The following is a 27,958-nucleotide window of genomic DNA, read 5'->3' on the forward strand; positions in this document are numbered from 1 at the left end:
CTCGTACGTGAGAAGTGTATGATCACGTGAGTGCGAACAGATTCTGGCTGCAAGAGTGGACTCAGCTGGGGTGAGTGCATAGCTCCTATGGGCGGACGCTCATGCGTTTCCACACAAACCACCGCCTCTCTCTCTCCCAAAGCTGTGGGACAGATTTATGTTGCTGCTTCGTTTCTGTGGACTATGAAATAAAATTTCTTGCCTACGCTAGAGCGAAACAAGACGCAAAAGAAATGGAAACTCAAGTTTTCCGAAGATGACTGATGGTTTGGTCACCGAATAAGTTATTTTTGTCGCAAGAGAGGGAAACTTTAAACAAGGCTGTTTTTGGAATCCACCTCCCCTCTCTCCGTAGAGTTTGATTCAAAGTCGAAAGCCAAGATGGCCGCCGATTCCGTGCAGGTAGGAAAAGTTTACAACTGTAGCTCTAAGTTCGTAAAGTTGTTTTGAAGCTCACTTTCCAAGGTAGTAAATAGCTTTATTCAATTGACCGTTTGCAGTTGGTTCCAATCTTTTGAGTTTTAAATTCTAGTTTTCAGAAGGATTTCTCCACACTCCCGAAGTTCGAGGGACTTGTCTGGGAATTATGGATTGAGGCCTGGAAAATATTTATCAAAATATAAAATAATTGCGTTACTGTGCGCTCCAGCACGCACCATCATAGCTATTATATTTACCTGTTGCAATTTTTTTTTATATAAAAAAAAGACACTGACTAAAAAGAGAAAACAATTTAAGCGTTTGTAAACAAAACCGTTAACGCATGGAACAACATTTTCCATTTCATCATGTCCCATTCCAAACAGACGGCCAAACCAGATTTTATATATTTTAATATATTTTGTAAATACTGACACATAATAGTACGGGCGCGTGGTACATTTTGACGAGTGTCTTTCCAAATGGAAGAAAACCACTTAATTTGAAACAACGTAATCTAACGTATTACTTGAAAATAACGTCCAAAGACATGCCGATATATTTTCAGTTAGTCATGAAATTGAAAAGTTGCTTGTAGAATTTCCCCCACAAAATATTTACTGTAACTAAGGATAGGTTTTTTCATAACTGCTGACATATGGGATAATGTCAGCTGTCAAGTCCCGAAGCCATAGCCATAACTAGATATCGACGTTTTAGCGATCTTCAGTCATCAGCATAGGTCTTCAGACCAAGAGATTAAGAATTTTCTAGAAGCTGTTGTGTATGTGCGAATTACATTCTCGTGAATTAATTTATTTGGTACATATGGCACCACTTTATCAACTGAGGTACTGAAAGGCGCTGTACATCAGAGAGAACTCCTCGTCCACCACTCATTTGTAGCACCGCTGTGTGATGCACGGCTAGCGGTTTGTGCCCGAATGCTCGTCAGGTATGAGGTGATGAGTGATGCATGCCAATTAAGAATTCAGGGGAAGATTAGATTAAAGCCAACTTGCGAATGAATCCATGACACTCGGGTTTTAACGCATACTATGATATCTGCCGTGGGATTCTTCGTGACCACAGAGTGTCAGGACACCCGTTTTAACATCCTGCCCCTTCACTGTCCTGAGTCATTGGGATTTGATCTTAAGACCAGACAGAAGATTGCACCTTACTGGTTGTCCAACCCCACCTCCAGCAGCGTCTGATTTCCCTTCCAGGGACCCATTAGGCCCTTTCAGAGTCTTCGAGTGTGGTACTCCCATTCTCTGATCTAACGTGTACAGCCAATTTCTATGAAAGTTCCCATCACAAGCCAGAATGTTGAGTTAACTTACTTTGAACGTACCTCATCTGTAGTCAGCAGATTTTATCCATACAGCCATCAGATGGTAACCTGCTGCTACTCACACAGGGGTGTTAGGCTATTATTTAACCCAGCTTTCAGTCTCTGGTATGTTATTTCTTTTCATGTCAGACTGATACTCCATTGAGTAACCACGGTAACAGTTCTGATGTTTAGAAAAGGGAGCGACCAGGACCGACACTGTTTAGCTTCAAAGGTGAGCCAGCAGTGGGATCCAGGGTGCTCTGCTGATGGCACGTGTTTATTCTCTATACACAGTCTCTGCTAAACTCGATGAACAGAACTCTGATCGCATAATTATCACAGTGTTTGCACGGAGCCCTAATATAACGGAGTATGATTATTGATATGTCACTGTGAAACAAAACAAAATAACATCCGTTCTGCATAATTCTCCATAATAACGTTGGCATCTCGATTGGGCTCAGTTTGTGGGGAGGATACATTTCAGCCTTGACCGACGTGTTTCCGAGTTGCCCACAGTGTGGGACAGTGTATACATTTTTTGATCAGATGGGATTAACTAACTACCACTGCCTACCTGTGTATTTTCTGCCCAGTGACAGGCTCTGTTTAAGATGTTTTTAAGTGATCCGCACTTGAGCAGAATCTTCAGGAAGCTGTCCACAGAGCCACCGTGAACACACTATCTGATCCAGTCAGGCAATTAAAAACCCTTTTTATATCGCACCAAACAAATGGAGCTAAACTCTAAAACGTGTGTATACATATCTGAGAAAAGATTCTGTTTGCAGTTTTTCTGAATGGACTTAATCTGCTGGGACCTGTAATGGTACCCAGCTGTATTTGTACACACCAGCATCACCTACGAATGCAGCATTCTGTTTGCGACACTGGTGTATTACAATGCCACTACCCATTGTGTTGGGTGGCACAGACACCCAGGCCTTGAAAAGCCAGAAGTAAATTTAATTTCGACACACTGTGCCTCTGGGTAGGATGGTTAGTCATTAAAGCGGAGAGATTTGTAGACAAATATCTAAAGGAATGTATTTATAAACACATTTTGCAAACAGGCTCTGGTTTAGCCCCGCTTCCCCTCTGCTTACCTCAAGTCAAAATAAAAGTTCCCCACAAGTAATTCCTTTCTTTTTTGTCAACATGGTGCACGTGTAGGACTTTTATTTGTTTTGAATTTTAGAAACACATTTGCTGTTATAATGAACAAACGTCCTGCTCCTGCACAGTAAGATTACTGTTTTATTTGACTTCTGGCTTCCCACATGTGTTTTTGTGCAACCCAATGCAATAGGGAGTACCAGTATTGCTAAAAGCAGCTACCGTAAACTGTAGACACGTCGCACAACTATGAGAGACGGAGTAATTGAGAAATTAGATGTGAGTTATTTTTACTTAATGTCTTCTTTGACATTAGAATGTGCCAAGAGAGGATTAGCATCTTAAAACTAGGGATATACACATGTTTTAACTTGACCCGCCCCTTATCAGTGTCCAGATGTCTTTTCATATATAAGTTCCTAGGTGTATTTGTCTTTGATTAGCTACACAAAGCCAAATGTTGACAGTACAACAGTACTTGCTGTTTTCTTTGTCCTTCCTCTGTCTCAATAAGCCTCAAATCTATTACCTGCAGAGACAGGCGGTTTGTGTGCTGAGAAACTCTGCTGGTTGAATGAACAGGGCTCTGCCAGTTTCTGTGAGGCTTTTCCTGTATCTGCCGATAAACATGATTTCTACTTTTCATAATCCGTATATCTTTTGTTCCCCCAACCAAACCGTCCATGGATATTGTCAACTCGAGCGATGTTCGTTATTGTCAATAAGGATACGATACGCACAGCGCTTCATATTGGTATACTAAGTAGGTAACGTATCAGAAGGCACAGATTCTCCCAAGTTTTCAAAAATAATATTTCCCTAAGTATTCTACATTGCATTTTGGGAAATGTATCATTTAAAAAAAAAAAAATGCTGTTGGTTGTTAGGTGGGTGACTGCTGAGATTGTTTGGAGAGTGAATGAAAGATTAGGTGATATTTCTCCAGTTAATTAATACTGTTGCTGTCCACACATAGACAAATAAATAGTGGTGCATTTCTAGGAGTAGTGAAGAGTTATGTCTCTAACTTGTGCGTGTGTTTAACAGTGTTCCAGGGTACCGCTGCCCCTGGCTTGTAAGGTAAGAGGGTAATGTCCTGTTAAACCGAGCTGGGTTGTAATTCAAACTTTTGTCTATGTATTTACGATGGATTGTAATTTAAAAGCATTGCAACCTTTTAAATGCTTTAGTCTGTTCGTAATATGGTCTGTGCCCTTCCTGGTATAAATGTAGGTTCTAAACCAGATGTCAAAAGCAGTTTTGAGGATGTGTTCTGGTTGAATTGGTAGATAGTCTTTGAAAAGTGCAGGTACTATTGTACTTTACCGTATGCCTTCGGCATGATCTGTCTGTCCGACTTTTCCATTGTTCCCCAAATTCAATTGTGCTTTTGTTGGAGTTTAAGCTTAAGACTTAGCCAGCTTGCAGGGGGCATTCATGCCTTAATGTCTGCTTTGGTTTCGTTGTTTTAAGGTGAGGGACTTGTAGGTGCACGATGAATGGACCCTCATATTTTTGAAGAGACCAGTTTTTATTTGCAACCGTGTTGTTGCTTGGGTGCATACACATTATGGCTTTTGGAGGTCTTTGTATTGTCTTCACATTGGCAGTCAACCGCTGCTACAGACCCATTGGGCTGAACTGTCTTTCTACCGTTGTGAGTTGGCACCTCAATTTTACATGAGTCTTCAAAGGTGCCCCTCCCTCTGTACTCTGAGTCTTGGGGGCTATCCGATGCTTATGTCCTGTGTAAAGTTCCAATATAGCAGCAGTGGGTGGAGTTTAAGATGGGGAAGGTTTAGCCACTGAACTCTAATCATATATTAGTGTGCAGTGGCTTAACCTTCTCTATATTTATATAGGCTATATAACCTTCTCTGTATTTATATAGGCTATATAACCTTCTCTAACTTAAACTCCACCATCTCCTGCTATATTGGAACTTTACACAGGACATTCCCTAAGCCCCAAGACTCACAGTACTATGTATATATGATGTAGTCCCCTGAAATGCATTTCAATTAACAGGTGTGCCTATACTGTAGTAGTAGACATGAAGGTCAGTCAATCTGGGAAATTTCAAGAAAGTGCAATCGCAAAAACCATTAAGTGTTATGATGGATCTGTCCCTCATAAGGACAGCCACAGAAAAGGAAAACCCAGACTTACCTCTGCTGCAGAGGAAACGTTCATTAGATTTACCAGCCTCAGAAATGGGCAATTAACAACACCTAAGATTGCAGCCCAAATAAATGCTCCACTGAGTTCAAGTAACAAATACATCTCAACATCAACTGCTTTTAAGCAGAGACTTGATTGGGCCAAGGAACACAAGGAATGGAATAGACATTCCAAAGACAATCTGTCCTTTGCTCTGATTTTTTCTTTTGATGTTTGGTTCAACTGCCGTGTCTTTGTGAGATGAAGAGTGGGTGACCGGATGTTTTCTGTATGTGTGGTTCCCACTGTGATGTGAGGAAGAGGTGTTATGGTGTGGGTGTGCTTTGCTGGTGATGCTGATTAATTTAGAATTCAAAGCACACTCAACCAGCATGGCTACCACAGATGTCTTCAGCGATAAGCCATCCCACCTGGATTGCGCTTAGTGGGACTATCAATTGATTTTCAACAGGACAATGACCCAAAACACGCCTAGGCTGTGTAACGGCAATTAGACCGAGAAGGAGCGTGATGGTGCTGCAACCCATTAAGATGGTTTGGGATGAGTTGGTCCACAAAGTGAAAGAAAAGCAGCCAACAAGTGCTCAGCACATGTGGGAATTCCTTCAAGAAAAGCATTCCAGGTGACTACCTAATGAAGCTGGTTGAGAGATTGCCAAGAGTGTGCAAAGCTGTCTTGAAGACAAACGGTGGCTACTTTGAAGAATCTAAAATATAAATGTATTTTGATGTAACTTTTGTTTTTGGTTACTACACGATTATATATATTATTTGTGCTTGATTCTTCCACCAAAGTAGTGGATTAAATTGACTATATACTGAACAGTTAACTGTGGTAAAGGCTGTAGAAAGCATTGGAAAAACATTTTCAAAGAAACTTTTTTTCCGAAGGCTTTCCCAGTCTTAACCTTATAAGTAGCCATTTACATGTAGCAATACACATCTGCAGTGCCTTCTCCCACACACATCGTTTCATGGGGGGGCATTGGACTGCTGGTGCTTTGTTTTTTAACCAACGTTTATTTTAAGACGCCACTCTCTCCCCGGAGTGAGATTAGGTCCCGTTCTCGTCTCCTGTGACCTCACAGAGCAGCAGGCTAAGCAGGATTTGGCTGCCCCTCGGTTGGTGTGTGCTGTGTGTCTGCTCTTGAGTCTTCCAGACACAGTTCAAGTTGCTGTTGTGGAGCACCGCGTGGTTGTATGTTTTAGAAAAGGCAGAGCTTCTTACTCGAAATGAAGAATAAGCAGGACAGTCTTCTGGAGCAGATGTGGTAGAGTCAAGGTTGATGGAATTGAATGATGTGATGGTAAGGAACTAAAGTTTGTGTACTAGCCAGTAACCATTGTGGGCCAATTTATGCTAGAGATGGGCAATTTGCCAAAAGCAGAAGTCTTTCCCGGCTATAATTGCTCAATAATAGAGTCTGATGTGCGTTAATGTGGGACTTGAAATGTGTGTAGGTAACATTTCGGGTGGGAGAGGGAACACCCCGGCTCCAGTTGTCTTGGGGGGGGGGGGGTGTGTGTATCACTGACCGTATTGCTTTTGGGATGCCCAATTAATTCTGAGTTCATTCATTCACACACATGATTAACATGTGAACTGTTTTTGAGATGCATTCTTTCAGATTTTCCACTTGCACTGCTCTGCCTTCCATTTAAGGGTTTTAAGGGTTGTGCTTTACCAGACGGGGTTTGAGTGAGACCAGCCAATTTAGACCAGTGGTTGTTTTGTCAACTCCTGCCACAGATATCCTGTCAAGTGTTGTTGATGCACGTTTAATCTCAGAGTCAACCGTTAGCTAATGCTAAACAGAAAATATAATTTCTGTGTCATGTCCTGCTTCCTAGAACGTGCTGTTAGCTGAATGCTGACATTTTTGCTAGATAACTAGGTAGCTCATAGGCCTATATTAGATTATGTATTAAAATGACATAAGTACCAACCATGCTTCATTTCATCCACACCATGGACGGGTTATTTATGGGCGAAGCGCACTGCAGCCTGAACTTTAATTCCCCGCTGCTGGCTTTCTTACCATTAGCTTCTGGCTTGTAGGGTCTCACCACAAGTGATAAAAACAAATAAAACAAATAAAAAGAAGCACTCGGCTTGTCCTCTGTGTTGATGTGGTCGAGACATTAGCTTTTCGCAAGTTTACACTTTGGTTAATGGCCTCATTAATCGAGTCCTGTAGAGAATCTCTCTGTGATCTTGAGTGGGTATACGCTGCTAGCGTGGGCCGCATTATAGCCATGCTTGGATGCAGTAGGCTGAGTGCAACATTGGGTGTAGATGGGAATGCGATTATGTCGTCTGGTAACATGGTCTCATTGTGCCTTTTCTATGAATGGAGGCGAAAGCTCTACTTAGACTAAAAAGAGAGAGTCTAAATGAGGGAAATGGGCCTCATTTCAAATAACAATTCATGTGATGTTTTCATAGACCTTGGCATTGTACCAAGAGACGAGCCGAGAGTGTTATGGTCCTGGAACAAGGTATGTGTGCAAAGCGCCTTGGGTGGCCCTATAAGACCAGCCTTACCTTATCAGTGTCCAGATGGCTTTTCAATACATATACAAATCCCATACAAAATAGATGTCACTACAAGAAGCCAAATAAAATAAATTGGCTGCTTGGAATTTTCTTGCTTTTCCGACTACCTCAGTTTCCCTAACCATGAACATGCTTTGGTCACTACCTCAGTTACCCTAACCATGAACATGCTTTGGTCACTACCTCAGTTACCCTAACCATGAACATGCTTTGGTCACTACTTCAGTTACCCTAACCATGAACATGCTTTGGTCACTACCTCAGTTACCCTAACCATGAACATGCTTTGTAAACATGTCTGGTCACTTTGTATTTTTGGGGACCAGCCAAGGGAATTAACTATTTTTTTGTGAAATGTGACAATGTGTGTTTTCTGTGGAAAGACCCGGTTTTTGGAGCCCTGTTCCCCCGATTTGAGCTTGAGAATTGTATAGGGTGATAAAAAGTGTCACATATCTATAAATAATCACCTTTCAGATGTCATGTTAACACAGAGTTCTCGAGTGCAATTTTCACATGTACATTTTCATACATACATGGTGGCTTTGGAAAGGACAGGATTCGGACCCCATCACTTCTTATGCATTTTGTTGTGTTATTATATATTTTTTCACAATTTTTTATACAATCAATTTTTTCACCATCAATCTATACAACATAGCCCATAATGGTAATGCGAAAACATATTTTTAGACATTTGCGCCAAGTTCTGTTTCAAGAACTTTGGGCCATACCACATTCCCCATCGACGAGCACAACGCTCTAATAACGGACTGTTATTATGTAGGCCTTATCATCCTTTCCAGTCCTTTTATATCGAATGTCCATTGGCTGGCCATTGACACATCTGACCGAAGAATTGTGTTACGATTCTGAACAATGACAAGGGGCTGCTCTGAGAGGAAACATGGCTGCCTTCTTTCAGCTGGTTATCCTGGTTTCCATGTCATACATTTTTTTTCTTCTGTTATGTAAGATGTGTTTGGGTGACATGTACATATTTTACTATTGGACCAAATCGTTCAGTAAATGTTTAGAGATTTAATTATAGTTTACATCTTCTATTCTAAGCCAATTCTAAGTCAACTGCTTATGCTTCAGTCTAAAGATTTACATGCACTGGTTTGTTGCTGAACAACACACCTGTCTACAAACCAGACGGAAACAGTTGGACTCCTTAGCAGTGGTTAGGGGTTTAATACCATTAATTCTAGCTCAGTGTTTTTTGTTTTGCCATGTTGGAGCATCAAACACCCATCCACCAATCGCACTCAACTGCATTTCATAATGTGGAGGTCCGTTGTCTTGGCCGTGTCCTAGATTGTAACACCTTAACACCCACTTTTCTCCTCTTTTGCCGTCCAGGGGGACGCCCGGGGCCAGCTGGTGTCAGAGCGGCTGGGCCTGGGACACAACCTGGATCTCTCGGACACCATGGTGCAACACAAGCTGGATGAGATCAAGGAGCAGATCCGCCGTGAGATCCGCAAGGAGCTGAAGATCAAGGAGGGTGCAGAGAACCTGCGGAAGGTCACCACGGACAAGAAGAGCCTGGCCTACGTGGACAACATGTTGAAGCAGTCCAACAAGAAGGTGGAGGAGCTCCACCAGGAGCTCCAGGAGCTGAACGCCCACATCGTGGTTAAAGACCCCGACGAACTGCTAGGTACGCTGCTTGATTACTGGGCTTGGGAGAACTACGGTCGATAAACTCTGACCGTAGGTTTTTTCAGAAATCACAGTTGGGAGTTTTGCTGCTTATTCACTCCAGGTGAAATTTTTAAAAAGAAATTACTGTAATACCTGGGAACTTAGTGATGCACTGTATGTGAAACTGTTATTTAGATATGTGTTGCAACATTATACACTGACCCAACTACCTTCCTTTGACCTGTCTCTTAAGTCTTGTTGCAATTCAAATGGTGGTAAATTACCTCTACAAAATGTCCTGCTGACGATGCTTGACAGGTGAATTGAAACACAGTGTTTTTCCTAGGCTCAAGGACACGCGGTTTATAGCATGCATGTCCTGTAACTACACACTTAACCAGCAGCTACACAGGTCCAGACAGTCCCTGGGAAACTTGGCTGTAGTGAATAGCTATTTGTTACTGGAACATGGCTTATTTGGATATTGTGCCGTTACTGTGGAATATTTTATTGGACTGGTTTTGTCTGCCGCTGTTCCACTTTCTCCTCAACATAGAACGCGGGGGTCTTAACCACGTAATGTTAGTCTTAGGAACAAATTTAGCCTGACTCACTGACCCGTTATCGGATGAGAGAGAGAGATTTTTGCACACTGACTCATGGTCAGTGGAATGTCGTGGGGCGTTATGGAGCCGGCAACTGACCTCAGGCCAGCCCCTCGTCCGACAAGTTCTAGAACCATGGGGGGTTCGGCTGTGCTTCTGCTCCGCGTGATTGGCTGTCCCTTTCTTCACCCCCAGCCATAACCCCACAACTGGCTATATGACAGAACACCGAACTGCTCTTAGGTCAGTTGTCAAGGGATGATGATGATGTAACTGTATGTTTAGTTGACTTGGGAGAACCCTCCCCAAACCCATTGCCTGTCTCCGTCAACACCCTGGGAGTGACGTCATCCTGCTTGCTTCTTCATGGCTTGACACTTGTCTGCTCGCCTAGCGTTGACCATGTGGAGGAGAAGGCCCTTGACTACTTGGCTGGCCTTAACCCTGACCTGACCCAACCCCTCTCTTCTGGAGGGAAGCCCTGGCTCTCTCTCTCTCTCTCTCTCACACACACACACACGATCAAATGTCTTCCGAGACTTGGAATATCTACGCTCAGATGCCTGTTAAGACTGTTGTAGTAACTGCCATACATTTTATGTACCCAGAACATGCGGGAGTTGAGTGTCCGTGTCTTTAATAGTGTCTGTAGACTGCTGTGTGTAGACTGCTGTGTGTAGACTGCTGTGTGTAGACTGCTGTGTGTCAACCTAGACTCCAGTGGTCTCCAACCCTGTCCCAGGAGAGCTACCCTTCCTCACGTTGTCATTCCACCCTCAGTTAGAACAAACATAATTACTCCCATCAACCAGCTAACTTTATTGGTCCGGTGTGCTGGATTATGGAAACCGGCAGCCCTCTAATTCTCCATAAGCACGGCTGGAGAGCTTTGGCTTTGAGGTAGTTGGCTATTGGTCTGCTTTGCTGCCACTTTAAACTGGTGTTGCCGATGGGATGTGCCGACGTCTGGCCATAAACGTGGTTTGGATTCATTTCTCTGTTCTAATGTCACTGTACATTAAAGGTGTCCTCCGGTCACATGATCATCAATCTGAAATTCTGCTCTTTGGGTTGAAGACAAAATATGGATGACCTCTGATTCCAGCCTGCTGAAACGAAGGGAGCAGTGCATCCCCCTACCCAGATGACCTGCCACACACCTGACCCTCAGTTTGATTCGGATTCTGATTGGCGTGACACAGTGAGGTCACTTTGAGGTCACGTTTGCTTGTGTTTCTCAACTGTGTTCAGCTTGACAGTGTCGATGTGATGATCAGGTGACCGGAGCGCACCTTTTAAATCTCACCCATAAATTGTCACCCAGCCAAAGGAGAAGTCAGTCTCGCAGGCCCAGCCCCCCCCCCCTCCACTTCCCGACCTGTGTGTGAAGACGTGAACACTGGCTCACTCGGCAGTGGTTTTGGGGTGTATCGGGGAAGGCGGCGAGGAGGGGGTAGGGGGGGCGGGGTTTAAGTTCAGTAGTCATTCAAGCCCGGGCACGAAAACCAGTGAGCTCACCCCTCAGCGCCACAGCTTGACTGAAGGGATAGAGGACAATAGTGTTGCGCGCGCACACACCGCAGCCGTCCCGACCACGGCACAGGAGACATTGTCCCCGGGTGGCGTTCACTCTGGCCCATCGTAGCAAAAATGTTTTGAAGTGGAACATGGACTTGAGATTTTCTTTTTTTTTTTTTATATATATATATTCAGAGAACTTCAGCTTGTCTGTTCGGGTTTAAGTTGATCCTCTTCAGTTTTCACCCTAATAGACGTAACCCCGTCACGTCAACGGCTTTCCAGAACACGGCCGAACACCCCACGGGGTCCTGTAATGCTGGGGGGGCTTTAAGTGAAAGGGCCACTGCACTGCCCTGCATGTGCCGTTACCTCAACTCTGTGCAGGTTAACGTTCTTCTGTTTTAAACCTCCGCGTAGTACCCTCCGTCTCCTGCACAGTTTTGAATATTAATCATAGTGTTTTGTGCGTTTTGGAGCTCACTCAGGAAAGCACCGAAGTGTGCAAACAAGAATTTCCCACGTCAGTATTTTTCATACCAACGGGGCCAAGAGTTGCTTCGTTGTAGACGGTAAACAAGAACCTGATTAACATTGAGCAAGTTAAGACACGCGCCAGACCCAACTGAAAGACCTCGCTGCTTCCCGAACAATGCTTCGGGATGTTGTTACGAATTAACATGCCAACCTGTGTTGTGTTTTCTGAGTGTGAATGTGTTAAGCTTCATGTCTGCGTCCCGTTCCACAGAGTGCCCTTTGACCCCGGACACGCCAGCCAGCGAGGTGCGGATGTGCACCAGCAGCAGCCGCCTGGCCGCCCTGAAGAAGCAGAATGACATCGAGCTGAAGGTCAAACAGGGGGCGGAGAACATGATTCAGATGTACTCTAACGGCTCCTCCAAGGTACGTCGCAGAAAATGGGACCTCTTCAACCTTCGCTAAAAGCGCTTTTTATTTTGGGACATTTTGGTCGTTGGGGAACTCAATTCAACGAAGGGAAAATAATCCAAGCATCTTACATGTCACTCTCTTAATTATTTATTTTTTTGGTGAATTACAATTATATGTTACCATTTTCAATCTGAGGTATCAGACTGTGGAAAATGCCTCTGGCAATAGTTACATCTGTTTGCTGGGATAGGACTCGACCAACTATGCATGTACCTAGGTTTGGCAATATTTGACCACTCGTCTGTACATAAAGTTAAGCCATGTGTAATGTTCTTTTGGGAGCGTCGGCAGACAGCATTTCTCAAGCTGTGCCACAAATTTAAGATTAGATTTATGTCAGGGTTCTGACTGGGTCATTCAAGGACATTTAACTGTTTATTCCTCAACCGCTCCACTGTAGCGTTGGCTGTGTGCCTCCGGTCGTTGTCATGCTGAAAGGTCGTACTTTCAGCTTTCTTGCAGGGGGCAGCGTGTTTTTCTCAATGTTTGCTGCTGCCACACTTTACAATAAGGATGTTTTTGTTTGGTGAAGTGCAGTGTTTCAACTGCACCATATGTAAGGCTTTGCATTTAGGTCAAAAACGACATTTTTTATTTCATCAGAAGATACAACATTTTGTCACATGGATACAGAGTGTTTTTTTGGCATACTTCAACTTTCTTGAGTAATGGCTTCCTTTTTGCCACCCTACCACACAGGGCAGATCTTTTGTAGTTCTTGTGGTATTGTTGTCACGTACACTTTGACCAGGCTTGGCCTTAGAAGTTGAGCTTTGTCAAAGTTGCCACTGGCCTTTTTGGGAGCTTCTCTGATCCGTCTCAGTCCTCCAGTTTGGAGGGAGAGCTGCTCTGGACGTGGTCTCCATGTTGTCCAATACTTTCCACTTTTTTTTTTTAATTTATTATTTTGTATTTTCCTTTGACTCTGTTTTTGTTTCCAACTCCATGATGTGTAATTACCCCGTATCAGAAGCATGTGGTAGACCGTTAACCTAATGCAAGTGAGCAAAAAAGATTGTAAAAAGAGCATGTAGCAGCAAGCAGTTTGAAAAAGCATTTTTAGCTCTCCCCTTTTGTGATCAACCACTGATTTCATTAATCTATATTCCTGCATGCATATCATTTTTCTTATATTTTTTGTCTTATGTGCTAAACTAGAATAAATGCCTTTTTTAGTGACTGTCAGGACAACGTATTAGTCCAGACATCATTCCGCCCCGGATCCGATTGCTCGTACTACCGTAGTCTGGACTGGTATCCCTGCGCACCTGAACAACACTGAACACAAATCAACGCTGAACACAAATCAACGCTGAACACAAATCAACGCTGAACACAAATCAGCGCTGAACACAAATCAGCGCTGAACACAAATCAGCGCTGAACACAAATCAGCGCTGAACACAAATCAGCGCTGAACACAAATCAGCGCTGAACACTGATCGCAACAAATCAAGACTTATTACCCTGGTTTGTGATGTTGAAGGCTATTGGTTAAATCTTAGATTGCTACAACAATGGGGTGGAAACTCCAAAACTTTTGTCCAAAGTGTTGAACACAACACAATCATGAATGTGGCGTTCGGTTGTATCAACCTTGAAGATGGTATCCTTGGTAATGACACCAGACATGGAGAGTTTTAACAGAGCTAGTTTGTATTCTCTGTGAAGAATTATGTCAAGTAACGGCAGACATGTTTACAGGCCATATTTGACCGTAATATTGTTTGCTAAGTTTTGGGATGCTGAGGAATTCAGCCAATATCTACTTACAGTAGAGAACAGTATTATTATTGTAGAAAATGTTAGGGTTAAGGTAGTCAAGCATACATCACAGCTAAAACTGCAGCAGCTATTAATTGGCATTGGATGCCATTCCCGAAGCCTAAGGTTTACATTATCAACAACCCTGTAATACTGACCCCTGCCATTGTATTGCTCATACTGGGTGAGACTATGTAGCACCGTAGACAATTAGCTAAGGTGCACAATGTTAGCGACCTTGGTGCTACCTCCCAGCAACAGCATGTTAAGCTAGCAATGGTGACACTTTTTGACATATTACTGAGTGTTTCCGCTGCGATGCCCAGTGCCAACATCAGATTTACCTTGTGTATATTATAAAGGTGTGGAATCTTGGCGACCAACAACCCCCCCCCCCCTCCCCCAGCCCCCCTTAGTGGCCTGGAAAGAGTGGCACCATCCTGTGGGAAATAGCAAGGCCTGATGTCAGCCAGGAAATGGCTGTCAGACGGAAGCCTTTCCTGCCCGCTGCGCCGGTCCGGCATAGCTCCAGAACTCTGCGACCAGAGGAATTTCGGGTGGAGTCAACAAGTTTACTCCACGGACCAGTTTGTGTCGAGTGTAACCGATAAAACAACACAATAACATTCTACTTTCATCTGCGAGGAAGAGCGTTTTTCCATGCAGTCATTCAGTATTTTGCTCCAATTAATCTGACGAGACCACGACTGGGTAACATACCCACAGCCACTCCTATTTGAAGTGTGGAATTTGGGTCAGGTACACCCCCCCCCCCCCCCCCACAAGTTGTTTTACTCATAGATTCTTAAGAAAATTGCTTTTGTTTTGGTGAGGCTGGTCCAGAGGTCTAAGTTACTGGTTCTGGTACATGTACTGCTGCAGGATGGGTTCAAATCCGGCCCACTGCTCTTTCAGTCAAATCTTCCACCACTTTCATGTCCAATGAATGCCACAAATCTTTTTTAAATGCTGTTGGGGTGTAATGCTAACAAATATCACACTTTCCAGACGCCCTTAACACTAGGCATGCACAGTAGGTACTAGTGACGGTGTGTGTTTATGTTTTTCCTACAGGACCGGAAATTACTAGCAACTGCTCAACAGATGCTCCAGGACAGCAAGATGAAGATCGAGTTCATCAGGATGCAGATCCTCAAAGGCAGCCAGGCCAGCGAGTTGAGCTTCGACAACAATGACGTCATGGGTGAGATGGACGACCATCTGCCTGTGACTCATCGGCTCTTTTTTGAACCAACCACTTGTAATAGAAAGTCTTAAGGCACACAGTGTCCAAGGCTGTTAATCCACTTTTGTTCTGCTTCAGTCAAATATAAAGTACTTCATATGTTTTCCCCTTTAACGTTTGCCATGTCCAATTAGCGATTATCGTCTTGCCATGTCAGAGCATCATCACTGCAGGTGTGGGAGTGTCGGAGCTCAACACACGTCCTCCAATGCACATCTTGCCAAGACCCCTAACCCCTTACTGGCCAATCTGGAGAACTGTCCACAGCCAAATAATGTGATTGATTGATGTTGTCTTTAAAGACATTTTTATAAAAATGTAATGTCTGCCATTGCATTGGAATCTATCCAATAACGCTCACACACTTCGTCCCCAAAGCTCATGATTTAGGCATTGGCTAGGCTTGGACGTGCAAAACATTGCCAGTAGAAACGATTCCGTTAATTATTGATAAGGCCGGGATAAAGAGTGCGTATGAACACAAAAATAATGAAAAACCACCAGCAGGTGTGTGACACGGTGAACAGAACAGAGCTTGATGTGGGTCGGAGGACAGGTCTAGATCCCTGATTCTCCCCCTGTGGTGTAGTCGCGATGAGGCAAGGCCACACCAGGGATGTGAACATCACCCCTGTCCCCTTAACCAGGCCTTCTCTCCCCAGCCAAGCCCATCATCAGCCCGTTGGATCTGCGGGTGGAGGAGTTGTGTCACCACGCCAGGATAGAGTCCGCCGTGGCCGAGGGTGCCAAAAACGTCATGAAGCTCCTGGGCTCCGGCAAGGTCACCGAGAAGAGGGCCCACTCCGAGGTACAGAGCACACCCTTGAGTTGGGAGAGGTGGTCCACACTAGGCTCGCCCGTGCATATGAGTTCCGCCCCAGCTACTACACACATCCCTCATCTGCATGCTTACGCTGGCATTACGAACACATAGAAACAAAAGACAAGACATTGACCTGTTTTACAGAACTAAACCTTTTGACAGCTCACTGCTCAACAAATGTATGCCCAAAATAGGAGCAAATGCTTTCTGAATGCCTGGGTGTGCCTGTTGGACAAACTCGAGTATACAAAATAGCTTTTCTGTTTGTAAACCATGTTTTCTCTCTCGGCCACGCTCCGTAGAAACAAGTGTTCGAGCAAACGCGCTTTGAAACCCCAAAAACCTAAACGAGCGCCTTTTCTCCCCATCTGTGCTTTCACCCGTTTCTTGTCCGCCGAGGAAACCGGCCTGTTTAACCCGTTGACCTTTACGGCATTCTCCAGGCCCAGGCCCGGTTCAACGAGTCCAGTCAGAAGCTGGACCTGCTCCGGTACTCCCTGGAGCAGAGGCTGAGCGAGCTGCCCAAGAACCACCCCCGCAGCAGTAGCATAGTGGAGGAACTGTCCTTCATGGCCACCCCGTCCCTCAGCCCGCGCTCCAGCATCATCTCCACCCAGAACCAGTACAGCACAGTGGCCAAACCCGCCGCACTCACAGGTACCAGGGCAGACATTCCACCTCTGAGTTCTTGAGTCTTCGCTTCGGCCGTGCACGTCAGCGGAAGATCTGTGCAAAATGTCCTGGCCTAGGGATTTGCTCTGGAACGTGATCACTGGCAAATGTACACTGTACACGGTGTTGTTGTAGTCCTGTGCCTCTCCAGTCAGTGTCAACACTAATACAATGAGAAATCCCTCGTCTACCCCAGGGACGTTGGACGTCAGGCTCATGGGCTGCCAGGACCTGCTGGAAAACGTTCCCGGTCGGTCAAAAGCCGGTTCGGTGCCACTGCCCGGCTGGAGCCCCAGCGAGACGCGCTCGTCCTTCATGAGCCGAGGGAACCGTAGCCGCGGAGCAAGCGCGCGAAACCTGTCCAAGAGTGAAGACCTTTCTAGTAAGTCTCCTAACGTCTCTGGTCTCCTACTCCTTTTGCCAATATGTTCATCCATTGGTCTATTTCGAGGCACTCAGAAATCCTGGGAATCACAATGTATTATATTTACCTGAAACGGCACCCTATTCTGTTTCTAGTTCTCTATTTCCGACCAGATACAGCCATATACTCATGACAAAAAAAAAAGCACATTGGTGAAACCAAATATTTTTTGACACTTTTCCCCTGCCACCAAGTCCTAATCTTAGATAGTGGAACTTTAAAGACACATATCTTTGTATGTTGTCTAGTGTATCCTCCCGAAACCAAAAAAAACATGTTAATAATTTAAAATGAATGTGATTTTACCCACAAGTGACCAGTACTATAGGAATAATTTTGTCCCAGGAAATGGTGTTCAGTCTTTATTTGACTCTCCAGATGAGATCAGTGCTGTGTTGAAGCTGGACAACACTGTGGTGGGACAGACCAGCTGGAGGCCCGTCAGTAACCAGTCCTGGGACCAGAAGTTTACACTGGAGCTGGACCGGGTACGCGAACAGACAAAAGTAGACTCCGGTTCGAGTCTGTAGGGGGGTAGGGTTTGAAAATGAGTCAGTGTACCTGTGTTCACTGTATTTGTTTACACATTTTTATCATAAAGAAAACATTGCCTTAGATATAGGGTGTAGTCATAGTTGAACCTTCTGGTTTTGTAGTTTTTGACCTATCTGAAAGTGTCCAATAAAAACCTGAGACATGTTTCGCAACTAAAATCATTTTTTGGCAGAATGAACACATCCCCCTTGTCTTTGTGTGTTTGACTTTGCTCGCATATTTGTACATCTCAACCTTGTGTTTATTGTTTGGTCTGCAGTCTCGTGAGCTGGAGATCTCGGTGTACTGGAGAGACTGGCGCTCGCTGTGTGCTGTGAAGTTCCTGCGTCTGGAGGACTTCCTGGACAACCAGCGACATGGCATGTGTCTCTACCTGGAGCCGCAGGGCACCCTGTTTGCAGAGGTAGCCCACCTGAACACTACACCTGGGTTGTGTTTAACCGTCCCCTCTTCCTGTTTTTGGCTGACTAAAACAGGAAGGACCTACCTGGACCTCTCCAATAACAAACTTCAGTTTTTCATGCTAGACCTTTAAAAGGTTTTTCCATTGCATGGCCTAAAGCACAGGACCTAGTTATCAATGCCCTCCAGTGGTGGAGTCAGTTGGCTTGTTTTTTTTTTCAGTAGACCTACTCTGAACCTTGCCTTTTTGTTCAGGTCACGTTTTTCAACCCTGTCATCGAGCGGCGACCCAAGCTGCAGAGACAAAAAAAGATCTTCTCAAAACAGCAAGGTAACTCAAACACATGAATGGGGCCAAAAATGCTGAACTGGAAGTCAACAGAGAAACATTTTCTATTTAGTCCACTTACACACAGTTTTAAGAGCCTGAATTTTATAACCACATAGAGCTCTGATGATCTCCCTAGTCACTCCTGGCTATAAGGTCATGCTTCCTCAATTGGCTGAAAGTTAAATCCCATTTCTCTGTCGAGTGTCACAGACCTGTCTGGTGTCGTTCCTCAGGGAAGACGTTCCTGCGGGCTCCTCAGATGAACATCAACATCGCCACATGGGGCCGCCTGGTCAGAAGGGCCATACCTACAGTCAGCACTAACTCCTACAGCCCTCAGGTGCCTGAGACCGGGCCCAGCAGTCTGCCGGGAACTCCCACACCCGCCAGGTATGGAGCAGGCATAAATGTACTGGCGTGCACACTTGAGACAGGTCCCCACAGCCAGGTCTGGTAACATGGGTCTCAACACACAGACACACACTGTAACAAGCGACCAAGACATATTTATATTTAGATGTGAATATTCATTACACCCAGTGTTCCGTCTCTGTCATTAAGATTTGCCACCTGTTCTTTCTAGTGATGTCAGTGACCCGCTGGTGACCAAGCTGGACTTTGACAAAGAGCCCACCCCGGGACCCAAGCACTACCCGGTACCCGCTTGCATCCGAGAACCCCTTGTACAGGACAAAAAGCTGCCTGACAAAGAGGAAGTACAGGTACTGGCAGCGGCGCGGGGGTACTGGCAGTTGTTGTCGCGCGGTCCTGGTCCTGGACACATTGTCCAGCGAAAGGAAGCATTTTGAAACGGGGATGCACTAGCAAAACCCAAACACTGAAAATGTTCCCCTGCAAAAAATTTTGCTATTGTGATGCAGCCCTGCTGCCCGATGCGGGTAAAAACGGCGTTCTCCCTTCGCAGGACGCCCTTGCATCGTTCGACTTCCTGAACAAAAGGAACAGCATTGTGGTGAATTCGTCTGACCTGGACAGACTAGATGTAGTAGTGGAACAGGAGATCCAGCGTCCAGGTCTGGAGCTCACCGCCATCCAGACAGACGGCGAGATAAGGTACAGCTTACTGCATGTCTGACACGACTGCATTAGGATCTCTAAGAATCCCTAATCTATAAATGACCGTGCATCATATATAAAGGTAGGTTACGCCTGTGATCTTGGTTCTTCTGACGGGGGAGTGTGGTGTGACGCATATTAGGTATGCGCTCTGGTCATGTCCACAGCTGAACACACTATACCGTCAAGCATGTGCCAGGGCTTGAGCCCGTCGGAAGACCTGACTAGAATCACAACTCCGCCTGTCATTCGCTGACTTAAGTCCTCCTTTTCAAGCAAAACCTTCTTGCTCAAAGGCACACAGTCACTTAGGGAGAGAGACGGGACATGCAGGCTACCAATTCACCCTCTTCTTTACCATCCGACATGACCCTATGAGCTAGCCTGGGAAACTTGAGGAGCATTTGAGGTGATGCACTGGGCACCGGAACTACAGTCAACAGTTTAACAGAATCTGACCTCACCCACACCCTAGCGAGTGGCAACCTCTCCCGGGGACCCCCAGACCTCTCACAATATAGCTGTAGCCCTGAAGTAGTTCACCTGAATCAAGCTGCCATGGCCTTGACAATTATTAGACAAGTTGATTCAGACGGGCTGTATTTGGAACACATACATAATGCGTGAGATGGCTGGTTGTCCCCGGGGGAGATGTGGGAACCGCTGGCTTACTCAGTGCCCCCTGCCCCAATCTGGGTGGCAAAGCACCCACCAGGCATGTAATCTCTGTTGGACCTCGGATACAGATGAAAAGGGTCCAAAAGGAGAACAACTTCACACAGACAGGAGGTCCAGTGTGAAGGACATGTTTGGGTGCAGTCCAACTTTAGAATCAACAAAAAAACAAAAACAGGTGCATCGATGACTCATGGAATTCACCAGCATACTTGGCCAATCCTTGGGCCAGGAGCCGGTCAGTTTCGTAGGGGAGCTTCCAAAGATCCCCAAGCCATGAATGGTTAAAACGGAGCCCACACAGTTCGTCTGCAACCAGAGCCAAGTCCCAAGTGGGCGCTGCCAAAGACGGCGCGCGCCCAACAAAAACCTGAATGCCAGGCGATGTGCCCCGGGGATCGCGGCATCAGCACCCACGAGGGAACTGGACATTTCACCAGCTGTACTTCGAAGCAGAGAATCCACGGCCCTGCCTTGATTATTATTTTTCTTCCATTGCCGTCCCTGTGGGAACTGAACCCACAACCCTGGCGCTGCAGACCAAGCTGAACTGAAGCGTCCCGTGCCAGACGAGGAGGGGTTTGCTTTGAATAACAAGTTGAGCAGTCTTAAATTCCCCAGCCTTGCCACTATATACCAGTAGAGGACAGAGTAGTGGTCACATTTAAGGTCCCTTAATTCCAGAATGGGACGCACTGTTCCATCCCTTTTGGGGACCATGAAGTTAAGGCTGTATCAGTTGCCCTTGGCATCCGATATGGGGCCTTTGTTTACTTGGCCTGAGGAAATGCAGTAGAAGACCAACGTCTTATCTCTTCTCCATCTGGCTGCTTAGAACCTGCAGCAATTCCACTGCCGAGACGAATTGTTCCATTGCATTTGGGGCACTCGTTTCTTCCAGGACACTGCCTGACTCCTTCCAGGACTTCCATGTGGGATCTATTGACATTTTGAAACCTGCCGAGCTCTGCCAACAGCTGAGTTTGGTAGACCTGTAGTATGCATGTAGCTATCAGCTTGTCTATGAAATCACGATAAGGTAAGACACCATTTGGTAGAGGCTGTGACCGGTTGCCTGAAAGCCCTGCTTAATTTTGACTGCTTTTATTGAGGTGGGAGATTGCAGGTACAAATCAACTAACTGCAACATATCAGTCCAGGATTCCCCCACAACCTTGGCAGAAGAATTGCATTGCCTCCGCATCTCTGGCATGTTAGAGGCTCCCAGATCCTTTCTACCATACAGCAGTGGCACCAGTTTGGGCCAGAAGGATGCCGGATTCACTGTTTTCTGACCGAGACAGATCCTTGATATTGGACCCTTTGCTTCCTGCCTTGCCTGTAACTAACTGACTCAGTTTCAAGCAGTCAAGTGGATGCAGAGCCATTCAAGACAGTTTTCAACATTCACTGGCAAATCGTCTTTTTCTGTCACTGGGCTCAGTTGGCAAAATAAATCTCACAAACTGGCAGGCAAATCTTTTGAGGATCGTTAGGAGCGATGTCGAAGCTGCATGACAAACCTGATATAGCAACCTTTGTTGACTTGTTTTGGCCAGGGTTCATACTTGTTCGTGGTGGCTAACCAGACAAGTACCAACAGTGTTTAGTAGGAATTGTCACAACATATTTGCCTATTTCAAGCAACAGCTTTTTCTTTTTGCATCTAATGTACATATACCTCCCTTTTCAGAGAAGAAGAACAATTTCAGTTTAGTATCCAAGACTTTAAATGTGTTGCAGTCCTTGGTCGTGGTCATTTCGGAAAGGTACAGAGCACACACTCTTTTTGACAGCCCTTCTAGAGAAATGTTCTCTTGCTGAAAAATAAATCACACACTTAGTAAAATATTTCTTCACTTCCTCGGCATAGGTCTTGTTAGCAGAGTATAGAAGCACAGGAGAGATGTTTGCCATCAAAGCTCTGAAGAAAGGAGACATTGTGGCTCGTGATGAGGTAGACAGGTAAGTGTTTCAGCCTGGTCACTTGAACCAAGGGCCTTTTTGCACTACAATAATGATTGAGTGAAAATTAAAAAGAAAATCAGTGATGGAGGTGCAATCCATTAATATACTTATCCTGGCTATAGCTGGCCACTGACACTAAACATTTAGGAGCAAATCTGTAGTTAGAGGAATTTGTAAGATTTTTACATATTGCTCTTTTAATGAGGTTTCCATCTGCAGTGTATGATCGTAGCTAAGCTTTCTAACCACACATTTTACATTTCGTTTTTAGTTCACTAATTTCAGGAATTGTTTTGCACATGCAGTGGGAACAACGTTAAATGCAATTTCCCCATAAATCAAAGAAGATCCATGCCCGCGGTATTGGTGGCCTTACATCTGGGTCTCTACTTGTCTCTCCCTCTTCAGTCTGATGTGTGAGAAGCGTATTTTTGAGACGGTGAACAGCGTTCGCCACCCGTTCCTGGTCAACTTGTTCGCCTGTTTCCAGACCCAGGAGCATGTGTGCTTTGTCATGGAGTATGCCGCTGGAGGCGACCTGATGATGCACATCCACGCGGACGTCTTCTCAGAGCCCAGGGCCATGTGAGTGACTGCAGGGCTACACTCTGTGGGAACACAATGTTCTGAGGGAGAGGGAAATGGGGAGGAACTGCACAGATTTGTCCAACAGTTACGAGAGTGTTTGCTATGGCGTGTCCTCGTAATAATATGGATTTTTCTTCGATGCAAGCTGTGAAATATTTACTTGCTTTTACTTTACATTGTTCTTGTTGAGAACCAAAGTAATTGACTGAAGGAATTTTACTCTTCCAATTAATTTGGTCAATTCCATTTCAATTCCTCTCAATACAGGAAATGGATTGAAATTACAGTTGTCACACTGATGGTTTTACTCAGGGAAAATGTGGAATTAAATAAGGTTAACATCCTTAATTAAACAAAAGTTTATTGTAATTGACCACAACACTGATTTATAGTCAGTGCTATGGATGCATTTACTAACCATCAATTAAATTCTTTGTAACCATATTCTGAGGCATTAGTACCTTTCCCTTTTTTTTCTTTTCTAACATTGAAATTAACATTAAAACCTTTTATGTTTTGATGGGGTAGTTGAACTAGTTATCCCTAAAATTATATTCTTCAGGAATAAATTTGTACATCTAGATCAGTTATACTGTAAATCCGGAAATTGATTTACCAACTGCAGATTGACTCTTTGTTTTTATATTGAAGGATCACTTGCTCAACTCTTCATAAATGTTGTGTTTTCACTTAGTTTACCCCAGTTCCCACAGTTATTGTCCTATTTTTCTTATTATTTTCTGAAATCCACTCCATCTAATCTAGCAAATGTATTGTACTTTTTTCTTTCCTCTTTTGAAGATTTTATGCAGCTTGTGTCGTATTGGGATTACAGTTTCTACATGAAAATAAGATCGTGTACAGGTAAGAACGGTTCCATATTTATTAGCTGGGTAAATATATATGCTCTGATTTAACATATTGATTGTATATTGTAATTCTTTTGTTCAATTTTGCTTTCAGAGATCTAAAGCTTGACAATCTTCTCTTGGACACTGAGGGCTATGTAAAAATAGCTGACTTTGGCCTTTGCAAAGAGGGTAAGTGGGAGGAAAAAAGACAACTACAAAATAATGCCATCCCTCACTGTTCCCACACCATCCAATGTATATTTTACTGTATAGTTACCTTATCCTGACTCCGTCTAAACCCTAACTCCATCCAATGTATATTTTACTGTATAGTTACCTTATCCTGACTCCGTCTAAACCCTAACTCCATCCAATGCAGGGTGGACTATGCTGATTTGAAACACACACATAGAAAGTTCACTGTTCAACCAGACAATTTGTGTGTGTGTGTGTGTGTGTGCGCGCCAATAAACCACAGCTAAGTGCTATGATCAGGCACTCTGCGAAGTGTTGTGCCTAAGAGAAAAGCTTTTAGTTGTGGTTCATTGATGATATGCCACAGCCCTATTGCTTACATACAATATATATTTATATCTACATGTCATTGTCTTCTGTTCTGTCAGGAATGGGGTTCAGAGATCGCACCAGCACATTCTGTGGCACGCCTGAGTTCCTGGCTCCTGAGGTTCTGACAGAGACTTCATACACGCGAGCCGTGGACTGGTGGGGTTTGGGTGTCCTCATCTTCGAGATGCTGGTTGGAGAGGTTACCGGATTTTCTCATCTTTCACGTCATATGGATGGATACCTACTCCATTCTGTGACTCTTAAAGCGGGCCAAATGTTTGTGCATTGAACTGACAAGATTATGGTTGACCTGGTCAAAACGTTTCCATGTAAAAATACAATGTTTTTTCACCGTCTAAAATGTGCAAACATCTTATGCATATGGGTTTGTCTTTATGCAGTCTCCCTTTCCTGGGGATGATGAAGAGGAGGTGTTTGACAGCATCGTCAACGATGAGGTCCGCTACCCAAGGTTCCTCTCAACGGAGGCCATCTCCATCATGAGAAGGGTGGGTCAATAGCTTCAAATACTGCATTTTGTTCATCTGTTTGAATCCACGTCAGCTCCTGCCGAAGTAGGACTCTTCCTGGGAACCACACAAAACACACTACCAAATGAAATATAAAACGGTGATGCACAACTAGACCAGGAAAGTGCCACAGTTTGAAATATAAAAAACTGTTCAGTTCTTGTGTTGTGAGATACTTTTTTTTTAATGATTTTTGTTTAAAGTATTTTTGTTGGAGTTATTGAGTCTAGCCAGACGTTCCATGTGAACAGAATTCCTTTGAGTTTTAGACTTGGGGATTGTGTAGTGATGGCTGGTTGTATGTCTTGTGGAGGATATACGGGTGCCTAAGCTGTATGTTATTTGATTATGTGGACAGTTTGGCGACTTCCATACGATGATATTTCTCTCGTAAAAATTGAGAAATGGAAACGACAAGAACGTAGTTTGTTAATGCTAGGGTTGGCGTGTGCTGTGCTTTAAGCCAGTTTACTGGTTCCTTCTGTGCCACACCTGACCGTTCCAGCATTTACCTCCGAGTGACAGTGAAAGAGCCCCTTAACCTGCTGGGTTCAGCAGTCCAGTGTGAACTGAGAAGAACCAAAAGACAATGGTGTCATTGAATTCAAGCTTTGGTTATCTACGCTCTTTTTGTAGCTTTTGAGGAGGAGTCCTGAAAGACGGCTAGGGGCAGGAGAACGAGATGCTGAAGAAGTAAAGAGACATCTGTTCTTTAGAGTAAGTTGGAAGTTTATTTTATTTAAAAAAAAAATATATTTTTGGATGTCAAACAGAATTAGATGTTATGTGGATAAAACAATTACATGTAGGCTGCTGTTCATTACCCGTAGTTCTTTCTGTCTAGGTTATATTTATGAACAAATGACTCACATGAGGTATGACTTAACAATGTTGTCCTAATAGTACACATTAATTCACCCCATTGGTGTTCTCTATCCTTTCTCCCCCAGAATATGGATTGGAATGGACTACTGGCCAAGAAAGTGAAGCCTCCGTTCGTGCCAACTATACAGGACTCCAACGATGTCAGCAATTTCGACGATGAATTTACCTCAGAAGCACCGATCCTGACTCCGCCCAGGGAACCCAGGGCGCTCAGCGGAGAGGAACAGGACATGTTTTCTGACTTCGACTACATTGCAGACTGGTGTTAGCCCCCCCCCCCCCCCCAACACATTAAACAAACACACATACACACTGTGAACCAACCAACAAAGCGCTCACTGACTGTAACTCACTTTTTAAAAACCTCTATTTTCCAAACAAACGTTGAGATTGAGAGGAAAACATTGCTCTTCCTGCATTCAGGCTCACTCTGTGCCATTAAAAGAACCCCTCCCCTGACTCCAAAACTGTAACCATTGGTTTTTTTTTTTAACAAAATGAAGAACTTTTTTAACAGAGAGAAATTACATTTTGCTTTTCTTGTGAGAGAGGAAGGAGGCCTCCCCGCTGCATGTCGTGTCTATCGTCTGACCACTGAGAATGTTTTCATATGAACTCTGTCAAAGAAAACGCCGGCAACATCACATTCATGTTATCCATTGTCACTGTCTGTTTTTTTTATTTTTATTATGTACAGAATATTATTACTCCTTATTTTCAACAAGTCATTGCAAAAGCCCACTGCGATAGATGACATATTTCTCTGTAAGGTTTGACATGTCTGCCATGTTGTATTATAAGTGCTTTGAGCATTTTTCAATGAACCGTCACATTAGGTTAAAGACGACAAACATCTGACTACTACTGCCTTTTGACTTGAAGTCCAAGTAAGGTCTCCTCTTTAGCTGATCCTGGTCGTACTCCCACCAGTTTTAATATAATCCTGTTGTCTTCTTTCTGATACCAAATCTAAGTGCTGTGTCTGAATCAAAGAATAGAACCCAGCAAAAAAAATGTAAGTTGATTGTGTTCATAGACAAACCATTGCATCTAGATTTAGGTGTGGTATCTAGAATTAGGTCCATATGCTTGCTGCCGTTTTCTAATTCGGCTGTGGGTGTGATGCTGTTTTCTGATTAGAAAACATGTCTGTCAAATAGTCAACAGCATGTATACTTATGTCGAAGATACAGACGCAACAGTTTCAAGTCACAACTTGCATATAGCTACGATCAACTGACCAGTTTTGCAGAGCCGTTATTCAACCCTGATGTACTAGTGTAAAGTTTTTTTTTGTTTTGTCATTGATTCATGTGTTTTGGAAACCGTGGCATACCAAACATCAACGCAACAAAGCTGGTTGTGCCTTTGGTCCTGGCACCATTAAGCAGTGGTCATATCCCTCTAGCCTCTCAAGGGTAGGTCCACTGATTCAGGATCAGTGGCGAGTTACAGACCGCTAGCAATGAGCTGCTGTGGAGCGAAGTAACTTTTTTTTTTACAATTCCATTCCAATTCAATCGATGCAGAGAATTCATTTCAATTACATTTGTACTCCCGGAGTTGGTCCCAACCTTTGATACCTCAGTCATTCTTATAAAAGAAGAGCTAGAAAGACCTCACAGCCTGCAGAAACTGGGAGTTGGGCTTGGTCAAAATGGTGGATCTGAAGGGGCTGATAGCACTACGGCTAACTACCAAAACCCATCCATTCTGTCCTGTCAGTGGGATGATGTGTCTTGATTCACATCAGCTCTTTTTCAGAGCTGGTCTGTCGGGTCAAAAGACAAATTAGTGTTGGGGGGGGGGGGGGCAGACTTGGGCTACCTGTGTAAATGAAGCCGTTTGGTTGTGAACTTAGCTCAGTGCCAGTTTGTGCAGACATGTAAATTAATCACTACAAGGGGGGGCGGGCATGGGTATATTATATGTACACACAATTAAGCTGAAAGCACTAATTTTATCAATAGGTATTTTTTAATTATCTATGTGTATCGGATTTATGAAAATAGATTGTACAGTTTTTTTTTTTCTTCCAGTGCTTAAATGGCTGCTTAAGCATATCGCAGACAGATAAAAGCTTTTTTTTTTTTTTTAAATGGTACCCCACATTGAAGTTACAGAAGACTGTTGACCCTGATGTAAAGAAGCATTTTGCAGTCGTCGTTTGTCGCCTATCTTGAATGCACAAATTAAACATTTTTAATAGACTGGTGCTACTTCCATTGCATATTGTACTCTATTGGCGTAGGCACTTAGCTTT

General features: G+C 44.2%; 1 protein-coding gene across 3 annotated transcripts; it reads left to right on the forward strand.

Moving 5' to 3' along the window:
* Positions 1 to 27,905, forward strand: pkn2 (protein kinase N2). 3 transcript variants are annotated; one of them, XM_010893449.5, is made up of 22 exons: positions 1 to 70; positions 8,979 to 9,279; positions 12,135 to 12,289; positions 15,176 to 15,305; positions 16,010 to 16,155; positions 16,614 to 16,827; positions 17,039 to 17,224; positions 17,645 to 17,754; positions 18,081 to 18,224; positions 18,479 to 18,554; positions 18,788 to 18,944; positions 19,138 to 19,276; positions 19,480 to 19,628; positions 22,000 to 22,075; positions 22,180 to 22,271; positions 22,683 to 22,859; positions 23,664 to 23,726; positions 23,826 to 23,902; positions 24,337 to 24,479; positions 24,682 to 24,789; positions 25,447 to 25,527; positions 25,761 to 27,905. In XM_010893449.5, the coding sequence occupies exons 2-22, from the start codon at positions 9,048 to 9,050 to the stop codon at positions 25,962 to 25,964; spliced, it is 2,859 nt and encodes a 952-aa protein (XP_010891751.1). In that variant the 5' UTR covers positions 1 to 70; positions 8,979 to 9,047; the 3' UTR covers positions 25,965 to 27,905. The 3 variants fall into 3 exon arrangements, with proteins under 3 accessions (XP_010891751.1, XP_010891735.1, XP_010891741.1); XM_010893433.5 differs by lacking the exon at positions 1 to 70 and adding an exon at positions 80 to 402; XM_010893439.5 differs by lacking the exon at positions 1 to 70 and adding an exon at positions 6,176 to 6,363.
* Positions 27,906 to 27,958: the final 53 nt, after the last annotated feature.

The sequence above is a fragment of the Esox lucius genome, chromosome 3, assembly GCF_011004845.1.
Source record: "Esox lucius isolate fEsoLuc1 chromosome 3, fEsoLuc1.pri, whole genome shotgun sequence".
In the NCBI taxonomy this organism is placed as follows: domain Eukaryota; kingdom Metazoa; phylum Chordata; class Actinopteri; order Esociformes; family Esocidae; genus Esox; species Esox lucius.